The sequence below is a fragment of the Natator depressus genome, chromosome 27, assembly GCF_965152275.1.
Source record: "Natator depressus isolate rNatDep1 chromosome 27, rNatDep2.hap1, whole genome shotgun sequence".
NCBI lineage: Eukaryota > Metazoa > Chordata > Testudines > Cheloniidae > Natator > Natator depressus.
In genome coordinates, this window is record NC_134260.1 from 13,508,385 (window position 1) to 13,518,740 (window position 10,356).

At 61.9% G+C, this 10,356-nt stretch overlaps 1 protein-coding gene across 2 annotated transcripts; it reads right to left on the minus strand.

Annotated features, from left to right (window-relative positions):
• On the minus strand, window positions 1–3,371 carry GJD3 (gap junction protein delta 3). Of its 2 annotated transcripts, none has more exons than XM_074940681.1 (2): window positions 3,215–3,371; window positions 1–1,273 (listed from the first exon to the last, which is right to left on the minus strand). In XM_074940681.1, exon 2 carries the CDS (start codon window positions 1,240–1,242, stop codon window positions 373–375), a length of 870 nt encoding a protein of 289 aa, XP_074796782.1. In that variant the 5' UTR covers window positions 1,243–1,273; window positions 3,215–3,371; the 3' UTR covers window positions 1–372. The 2 variants fall into 2 exon arrangements, with proteins under 2 accessions (XP_074796782.1, XP_074796781.1); XM_074940680.1 differs by lacking the exon at window positions 3,215–3,371 and adding an exon at window positions 2,565–2,650.
• Between the last annotated feature and the right edge of the window lie 6,985 nt (window positions 3,372–10,356).

Here is a 10,356-nt window from a genome sequence, read left to right on the forward strand (position 1 = left end):
CTCGTCTGGTCGCCTACACCAGCTGGAATGAGACCCCCAGCTCTCCCCTGTGCCAGCCCAATGCTCTAAGCCTTGGGCCACACTGTCACTCCTTGTAGTCTGGCCAGCTCCTTTCCTGCTGCTCGTAGCATAAGGGGCTTTGTGCCCTAGGCTCAGGGTCCTCTGTGCGCCCGAGGCAGGGGGGCAGCTCTCTGCCAGGCTGTATGGGGCTGGTACGGACTGTGGGCCCCGGGCTGGAAGGTTGCTCAGGGCCACTGAAGCTGCAGCAGGGCTGAGAACGTCCCGCTCAGGTCACTGGTGTTGCCGCGGTGACCCTGCTAAGCGGAAGGCCCGGTGACTGGCACAGATGGGAGCTGGGCTGTAGCGTGAGCCCTAGACCACCAAATCGGACTTGGCCGCGGCCCGGGAGGCCATGCTGCCCTTGGAGGGGGCTTGGGGCCGGAACAGGGCCGAGGGCTCGTAGTGGTTGGGGACGCTGCAGGCCGCCCCCTTGGTGCCCCCCTCGCCCGGGGGCAGGAAGTGCTGGCACTGCTCGTGCGCCTGGTTGGACCAGTTTTCCTGCTGCTCGTGGGAGGTGGCCGGGGGCTTGGCGGCCTCCTGCCCCTGGCACCTGTCCTTGGCCAGCAGGTGGGCCAGCTCCAGCAGGCTGAGCAGGGTGGAGACCACGCCCACCATGAAGTAGAAGAGGATGAAGATGGTTTTCTCGGTGGGCCGGGACACGAAGCAGTCCACCGTGTGGGGGCAGGGCGAGCGCTCGCAGGTGAAGTGCGACTCCACGCGGAACCCGTACAGCAGCCACTGCCCCACCAGGAAGCCGGTCTCAGCCAGGATGCGCATGGCCACGTTGGCCAGGTAGAAGGTGCGGATGTGGTGGGCCCGCTGGCCGGGCTGCAGCCGGGGCGGGCCCGCGGGGCCGCCCTCCTGGCCCTGCCGCAGCTTGCCGCCCTGGTGCATGGCGTACATGACGAAGAGCAGGGCAGGGGCCGACAGCACCACGATGTGGAAGACCCAGAAGCGGTAGTGGGAGATGGGGAAGGCCTTGTCGTAGCAGACCTGCTTGCAGCCTGGCTGCAGCGTGTTGCAGGCGAACTCCTCCTGCTCGTCCTCGAAGACGTCGCTGCCCACCGTGGCCAGGATGAGGATGCGGAAGATCAGCATCACCACCAGCCAGAACCGGCCCACCATAGGCGAGTGCTCCTGCACGGCGTCCAGCAGCGAGCTCAGGAAGCTCCACTCGCCCATGGCTGGGGCCGGGGCTGGGGCCGGGGCCGCACTAGGGGAACAGCGCCAGTTAGAGCTGCCACCTGCTCCCCGCTCTGGGCACCCAGGGGCCCCCCCGCTGACAGCGTGGACACAGACCCCCTGCTAAACACAGCCCCCCTTAGCCGGAAGCCGTAAGCCAGCCGCAGGGGTTATGCACCCCGCCTCGGGGGTCAAGGCCGTTCTCCTCTGTGGGGCTGCAGCGACCCCCAGCTGCCAGCGCTCCTCCCCCCACCCCGGGTCCTCGCCGCCCGGACTGAGAGCTGCACCCACGAGCCGACCCCCGGTGGTACCGGGCCCAAGATGCCCCCAGCCAGCCGCAGCGCCAGAGCCCTGGCCACACAGGAGCTGGGGGCTGGCTGCGGTGCTCAGCTCTGTGCAGGGCGCAGGTGGGTCAGGGAGGCTGGGCCGGGCTCACCGTTTGCCAGCTGCGGCCGCCCGGGGTGCTCTGGGCACAGGGAGCTGCCCCGCTGGGACCGGCTTCTCTAGAGCAGTAGGGGGCCAGGAAGGGGTCTCGGGGCCAGGGGCTGAAAGACCCAGATCCCAGCCCACATGCGGGTCAGGCCTCTGCTCCCCACACGCGATTCCACTCCCCACACATCACCCGCCTTCAGCCAAGCCCAACCTCCTACTCTTGGAGGCAGCCGCTGCTGGCCATGAGCCCGGGCATCCCGGCACTGCGCTGGCCATGGTCATGGGGCACTGGTCTCCTTGGGCACGCAGGGCCGGTCGCTGGGGGGGCTTGGGGCAGAGGCTGGCCTAGGCTCCCCCATTTAAAGCCAAGGGGCTGGAGGAGGCCAAGCCCCCCCGGCTGTGGTGTCCTGGTCCTGCCATCTGGCCAGTGCCCGTTGCAGCACCAAGGGGCAAAGGGCCTGTCCCCATGGGGCCTGGCTGAGAGGATGGTGGGGGGCCCTGCTAGTGTCCAGTGAGTCAGGGGCTGGGGGCCAGGGACCCCCCCGCGGGCCAGGATCTGCTCGTGGCCCACTCACCCCAGGTGTCATTGATGCCCGGGTGGCAGGGGCCAGACCCCGTGCCCAGCCGGTCCCTCCAGCCCTGGGGGGGCCCCAGCCTGCCCCAGCCGGGCTTTGGGGCGCAGCGTCCGGAGTGGAGGGGTGGCCCCCAGGTCACGGGGGGAGGGGCTGTGTCACGCGTGGTGCCAGCCGTGGGGCTCCCTGCCTGGGGGGGGGCAGCCCCCCACTCCACCCCAGCTTGGGACAGACTCACCCTGCCCCCGGGCTGTCCCCTGGGGGGCGCAGTCACCCCCCCCCCGCGCGCCCCAGCCCCAGCCCCAGCCCGGCCGGTACCTGCAGGCGGGGGCTCGTGCAGGGACCGCGTCCCGGACCCGGTTCGGCGCAGGCTGCCCGGGGCTCGCGCATTGTCCGGCCCGGGACTTTCCCCGCGGCTCCGCCTGGAGCCTCTTAAAGAGACAGCGCGGGGCAGCCCGGCCAGCCCCCTCCCGCAAGCCCGCCCCCCGGGGCTGCCCCACAGCCCCCTCCTCCAAGCCCGCCCCCCCCCGGGGCAGCCCTGCCAGCCCCCTCCCCAAGCCTGCACCCCCCCCCATCCCAGGTCCCGTGGCTGGGGCAGAGGGACGGACCGTTTCTTCCCCCCTCCCCCCCGCCCCAAGCAGGCAGCAGGGGATGGGGCAAGAGGGACCAGGGGCTGAGAAAAGGAACGAGGTTTTTTTTTGGGGCGGGGGGGGGGTCGGGTCTGCACAGCGAGGGGACGGGGGGGGGGCTCAGACTGTACCCAGGGCAGAGACAGCCCCCAGCATCCCATTCCCTGCACCCAGAAGCCCTCAGGGCCCCAGCACCCCATTTGCCAGGATCCCCTGGGTAGGTCCCTCACTCAGCCCCCAATTCAGTCCCTCCTCTGACCCCCCCCCCCAATGGCCCAGATTCCCTCAACTGCCCCATTCCCATTCCCCACAATCCCCCGGGGCCCAGCACCCCCTTACCTGCTGGGTGCTGCTGGGTGCCAAGCTTTCCCCCCGCATCCCCTCACTCAGCGCCTTGCAGGCCTAGCTCCTGGAGGCTCTGGGCGGGGCACCAGGATGTGGCGGGGCTGAGACTGGCGTCTTGCTGGCTCAGGAACGCCCGTGACCGGCCCCCTGCCCCATGGGAAGGCTGCACCCGAGCCCCAGGATCTTGACCTCTGCTGGGTTCACGCCCAGCGCTCCAGCTGCATGCCGGCATGTCAGCTGCTTTCGCTTTCCTTCCCAGCGAGAACCTGCCTGGCGGGACTCCCGGGGTCCCTGGGGCCAGGACAGCCAAGGGCCACACGCCCAAACTGCAGTGCCATGCTCAGCTGTGTCCAATATGCAGGGACAATTGCCAAACCTAGCCCCTGGCATGTGCTGGGCCTGGCGGTTCCCGCCCCGCAGCGTTCGGCCCGCAGCTGGGTTTAGTAGCCGCTCACCATGCTACTGTGGCTGGGGAGTGACCCCAGAGTGCAGCCTAGACTGTCCTTAGCCAGCTCTTTCAGGCTGTGGGGTGGTGCTGGCCCGGCGTATGCAGAGACAGGAGCCTGAGGGCCTTGGCTGGGGAACCGAGAACCAAAGGCCAGACTGGTGGAAAGGCGCCATGCCAGGGGCATCAGCGCCTTTGGGGCTGGGTCAGTTATTGTCCGGACACAAAGGGAATAGGGGTATTCCCCCCCCCTCTGCCCTCCAGCCACATCCCCCTGCGTTCTTCCTTGGTGCCAGGGACACAGAGCTCGGAGCTGCCTAGCACACGGCCCTGCTTTGTGTCTGAGACGTGGGGGCTCACCCTGGTGCCCAGCCCCGCGCCACCTCCCCACCAGCTGACAGGTTCCGTGCCCTCTTCCCGCTGGGTGGGAGCACCCCCGCCCCGGCCGGGTTTCCCTTCGTGCAGCCAAGCCCCCGCTGGAGTAGTCAGAGCTGGGGGGGGGGGCATGGAGCCAGAACTCTCCGGTTCTAGGCCCAGCTCCGGGCGTAGCGTGGGGGGGCTAATGGGTCAAAGCAGGGGTGGGGATTGGGGCCAGGACTCCTGGGTTCTATTCCAGGCTCTCCCACCCTCTGGCTGGGTGAATCTGAGCCAGCCGTGTCACCCTCTCTGTGCCTCAGTCTCCCCCTGTGTAAAATGGGGCTACCGCTGACCTCAGAGACCGGGGGCAGGGAATACACATTGAATGAACAGTTCTGTACCTTGTAGTAACTGTGGGTTCTGGCCATGTTGTGGGCTGTGTGGCTCCCATTCCCACCACGTGGCACTGACCTCACACACATGGGGTGCACCATGTCCTGCACTAATTCAGATGCCCCGAAAAGGCCACTGAAAAAGCAGGGCTGGGGGCTGGGATTTGGAATCCAGTGGGTGACAAAGGACCACGAAGTGAGCCTGTTCCCTCCGGGTGAGCGGGGACTGATGGGGAGGGGGGCATTAGGAGTCCAGACTCCTGCCAGTGAGCCCTGCGACATGGCCCTGTCCCAGCTGGCGTCTGAGCTCGCAGCCAGGTCGAGAGCACAATGTCAGCCTAGGGAGGTTTAATTCCATGGCGCTGCCTTGCAAATGTTGGGTTTGGGGCTGCTCCTGCAGCGAGGGGAGCCAGCGTTAATACTGGGCGGGAGGGGGCTAGTAGATGACTGACAGATGGCTAGTCACTGCCTAGTCCATTTGGCTAGCATAGGGGCGGGGATGGCAAGACAGGGAGACACAGGGCAGCCCAAAGGCCCCCCACTTCGCACACCTGGACCAGGCGCTAGAAGCCGCAGGGACACCGCTTTGCTGAGTGCCTAGCACATGCCTTCGCCGGAGGGAGTGGGGCAGAAGGGGCTGGGGCTGGTCACAGAGGCTGGGGCACCTCTCTCCCAGGTGTGCCTCAAGTGCTTGACCTGCTTGGGTTGGCTGCAGGGCACCTGGCTGGTCAGTGCCACGTGGTGGCCCTAGCCTGGCCTGTGTCCCATTGCATGGGGGTTACGTGAGCATCTCAGCCCAGGCCCCTGGCTAGGAGATGGGCTGATTTCCCGGAAGGTTTTTCCTGCGGCCCCATTGTTTATCCTGCGTTATATTTACTAAACAGGAAATGCTCCTAATGCCTGGTTATTCCGCTGCATAAACAGCTGCTTTCCCTTTCTCTTTTGCATGGCCTTTCCCAGCCCCCGGCCTGCCCCTGCTTCGCCCTGAGCCAGAGCCATCGCTTGGGAAAGCGTGTTCAGCACGACCCTCGTTTAGTCACTGCCCTGCGGGCCATGACCCCAGAATAGCAGCCTTGTACACTGCGTTCCCTCCTGCAGCCACTCGTCCCAAGATACAGATTCCTGATGGGAAAAACTTCCCCACTGTCAGAGTGATTACGCTCGGGAATAAATTGCCCAGGGAGGTTGTGGAATCTCCATCTTCGAAGATTTTTAAGAGCGGGTTGGAGAAATGCCTGTCAGGGATGATCGAGATAATACTTAGTCCTGCTGTGAGTGCAGGGGACTGGACTAGAGACCTCTCAAGGTCCCTTCCTGTCCTATGAATCAGGACTCCTGGGTCCTATTCCCAGCTCTGCCACTGACTCACTTTGTAACCTTGGGCAAGCTACGTTCCTCTGTGCCTCAATTTCCCCACTTGCAACCAGTGGGCAACCAGTGTTATCTCTGGCAGAGCGAGCCTGCTTGGCCATACCTGTCTGAGCACCTCTGACCAGATGTGTTTCCAAAGCAACTCTTTCCTCTCCAGTCACTTTGCCCCTCCGTGACTCAGTTTCCCCACGGGGAATAGCCCGAATCCATCAACATGATTGTGGAGATTAAGTAGTCAGTGTTTGTAAAATGCTAAATACCATTCGAACACCCTCCAGCACTGTGGCCAGTTTCCCTGGAAAAGGCACAAATCAGGAGCTAAGGGAGGAAAGCGTACGCTAGCTGTCTCCACCCAGAGCGTGTATACGGGGGCAGGACCTCACCCTAGTGCCTGCAAAGCTCAAGGAGAACCAGAGCAAGGCTCCGAACCCTGAGCTTGGCATGTGGCATACAGAGCCTGGAGCTTTTCTAACAATAAGCTCCTTAAATGGCCCCTCAGACGGGACGTGCCGGAGACGCTCTCCAGAGCCCGGCAGTGGAAAATCGGACAGAGCTTTCCACACTTGACTGTCTTCCAATAAACACTTCACTTCCACTGATACGGCTCCCCGCAAGCCCTTGCTGGCTCCTGGGCCCTCCTCGCACTCCGGCCTGGCCTGGGTTAAAAGCCTGGCCAGGGATAAATGGGTGGACACACACGCAGGCAGAGGATGTGACCCACATGCTGAAGTGCATAACGTAGCCAGGATGGTTCAGCCAAAGGCAATGGGGCGGTCTCGCCAATCAGCATGCCTGCTGGTGCATATCGTTAGTTGCCTCCCATGATGGATTCTGGGATTGGAGTACAACAAACCCATGACATCTGTTAACCCATCTGCATGATCTCACCCAGCATTCACACCAGCGCCAAAACGCCACCACCGGTAACAGACAGCAGCACCCGTGGGTGGCAGGCAATCTACGGGTCTTGGGCCACCACTTCCCGAGCGAGCGCTGGGAGGGATTCGCATCTGTCACCCTGAGGCAGCGTGCAGAGATTTGCATGTGGGACTCCGGCCCAGAGCAACCTCAGCTTGAGCTGCATCCAGCGGGGGCGATTGGCTACAAGAAGGGGCCTTTTAGCAGCAGACCTGTTGCTGGCTCCTCATGGCCTGGAAAAGCAGAACTGGTGGCCAGGCTACCTACTGTGGGCCTGGCCCATCCTCTAAGCACAGCTCTTCTCCGCAAAGCGACTGCGTAAACTGGCCCTTCCTTACCCACAAGCCCAGCGCCCCGTGCACTTGGACGCCAACGGCTAGGGCCAGGGGCTATGGGCTCTTACTAGCCCTGCAGAACCAGCCCAACACAGGCTGGACCTGCTCCTCCTTCGGCATCAGCAGAACTGCTCCCTGGGTGCAATCCCTGAACCAGCCAGCAACACCCAGGGAAGCCCAGTGGGGTACAGAGGCTTCACCGAGGTGCGACCAGGACAGCAAAACCTTTCTTACACGTACTGGCGCACGAGAAGGAAAAAGGCCAGCGGGGGGGCTCAGCCCCGGGGCGCTGGCAGCATGGGTAGTTACACAATTATTAGTTACGTAAGATCTGGGCCCCTTACACGGCCCTTTCACACACAGGGTGGAGCCAGCCCCTGCCTCAGAGAGTTCCCAAGCTAGAGGCACGGCTGGGAGGAGCAAGCGGGCTGGGGAGTCGAAGGCAGGGCCCAAGGTCACTCAGCTGATCAGTGGCATGTGAGGCCCTTGGCACTTGCAAGGAATGGCAGTAAAATCCAAGGCAGTCCCTTGTAAAGCACACCTGGGGCACGGCCACGCCTGGCGGCCTTCGCGCTTTATGGCCAGTCCCACCCACCCTGGAGGACACGAGCTGGACCTGTCATCCCTCACCTGCTCTCCTCCACTCACAACCGCCGAGCAGACTGGCCTAGTCTCCCCAGGCTCAGCCCCTGCCCCCCAGGAGCTCGCTGAGCTGCAGGAGCAGGCTCTAGGTGTGGTGTTTCTATGGGGGGCTGGTCGGGCTGGCATTTCCCCTTGCAAGAGGCCTGTGATAACAACTCTTATCTCTCCTGGCACCCGTTCAGCCTTCTGGTTCTCCCCCCACCCTCGTGCTGCTGCTCCCCGCCCTGGGCGGACTCGGATCACTGCTCACCACAAGCTGCCTATCGCCCACTGACTTCCGACATGACAGTCACAGGACCCCTTTGGGATCCGGCCCTCCTCTTTCCTCTGCTGCTCACTGCAGCCAGCACCAGCCTTTCACAGCAGACAAGCGGCCATCCCCCGAGAGAAGGCATTCCAGGGGGGCTAGGGGAAAGCAGTGGACCCAGGCTTGTCTTCCAACCCCTACTGTGCGTGCGCAGCAATTTTCAGCTCAAAGCACAAACCGTGAAGCCTCGCACCCCACTCCTGGGCGGCATCTTTCCATTTTAAACAGGGAGAAACTGAGGCACGGGGATTTTTTAAGGTCAGACAGATGAATGGAACCCAAGCAGTCCCACTCTCAACGGGGCCATGTTTGAGCCACTAGATGGTACGCACTGTCAGCACATCCCTTTCCCTTTGCCCCGGGGAGCTCGCGGAGCAGCTGCGGTGCTAAGGAAAAGACAAGGCCAAAGCAGCTGAGCTCTGACCCTGTCCCAGGCTGCTGACAGGCCCCTGCAGCCACCTAGGCTCTAACCCAGGAAACGGGGGCAGCAGTTTAAATGGCCCTTTTTGGGGGGCTGGAGGCTTGGAGGAAAGTGGCTGATTAAACACCCTGAGGAGCTGCTGCTGCAGACGGTTGGGGCAGTCGAACGTGAAGCTGCTGCAATCGGTGCTTGGGGAATGCCAGCTGGAGGCAGGTCCTTAGTGGCACCCCAGAGCAACTGAGGCTCTCCTGCAGGACATGTCAGATTTGGCTGGGCCGGGCCCACGCTGCGGGAAAACCTCGCTGGCATTACCTGGCCAGCCACCTGTTTAAAGCCACCGGAGCAGCTTGGACTTGGGGAAGCGGTTGAACTGTTGTCAGAACCACTAGTCTAGACCAGGCAAGGTCAAGTGAATCCCTCTGCTTCGGGCTGGCTCTCATTTCTTTCTGAGAAATCACAGCAGCGTCGTGGGTAAAGTATCGACTTGTACAGAATCTGCCTGGCCACCAAGTTCCCCCCCAGACGGCTACGTTCTTCCAAGAGCGAGGCGGCGAAGTGGGCAGCCACACGTGCCAGGCCCCTGCCCAGGGTGGCTCCCGTGCCTGGCATAAAACCAGCTGCTGAGCCTCCAGACTCTGCGCCACCTGACACTGTCCAGCTGCGCTGGGCATGGGGCCAGCTGCCTCCCACTGCTGGAGAAATCACCACACTGGGCTAATTCCCAACTGCCATGCAGGGCCTTTCTCACGCGGCGCTCCGGCACTCTTGCACCTGCATTTCAAGCCCCGGAAGAAGCTTCCAGCCCTACCAAAGGATTTATTGTTAGGCTGCCTGAAGTTAGACCTGAGGAGAAAGGGCGCAATGGCAGAGCAGCTGGACTTCGGGTTGCTGCCCTGTGAAGACGCCCCTGGCTACAGTGCACAAGAACGATCCTTGTCCAACAGGACAAGTGCTGAAATCCCCTCTAACAAACGCCAGGCTTCAGCTTTGCGGGTGAGGGTTGGAGGGTCTTTGCCAGTTGTGCAAAAAACTGAAAATATTTGAAAAGTGTTCACCCCGTGCCAGGGGCTGCAATCTTCTCTGCTCCAGGGAGAGAACATGCTCCCATTGATGTCACTGAGGAAAAGCATTTCAAGGGCTCAGTCACCGTGATTAACTCTTTGGCTTTGCAGAGACCCAGTGTTATAAAAGAAGGTACTCGCCCCTCCCCTCCCAAAATGGTCTCCCTTCCCTTTGTGGGCGCCCCCTTCATTCCACAAGGAATCACACCCCAACTCTCCCCCCGATCTGCTCCTTTGATCCAACACAATTTGTTAATTTTACAGCACCAGAGAGGTACTTGACACATTCCAGGCCAATCAAACGTTGGGTGTCTGCCCCAAGGACTTGTCTAAACATGGATTCAACTCTCTTCAGAGCCCACGACCACTTGATCCAATGACGTTTTAGAATCATAGAATATCAGGGTTGGAAGGGACCTCAGGAGGTCATCTAGTCCTACCCCCTGCTCAAAGCAGGACCAATCCCCAATTTTTGCTCTGATCCCTAAATGGCCCCTTCCAGGATTGAACTCATAACCCTGGGTTTAACAGGCCAATGCTCAAACCACTGAGCTATCCCTCCCCTGTGACCTCGGTCATTTCCACCATGCCAGCGTCAGGCTGGATAATTCACTGCAGGAAAGAAGCAACAAAGACATCGTTTGCATGTTGCTCTTATGAAGAGCACAAGGCACCAAATATTGGCAAGTGCCACTGACCCCATTTAGACCTGTTGCCTAGAGACAGTGGATGGGGTTGAGGCCTCTTCTCTGAGGTGATTCAGTGTGTCCAAGCAGTTAGTGTAAACCAAGACAAGACTTGGATCTTGGCAAAAGCAGAAGCACAGTTACCAGTGGGGACAATGCCTTCCTGAAACAAATATCAGCATTACTGAGCAAAACTGGTGT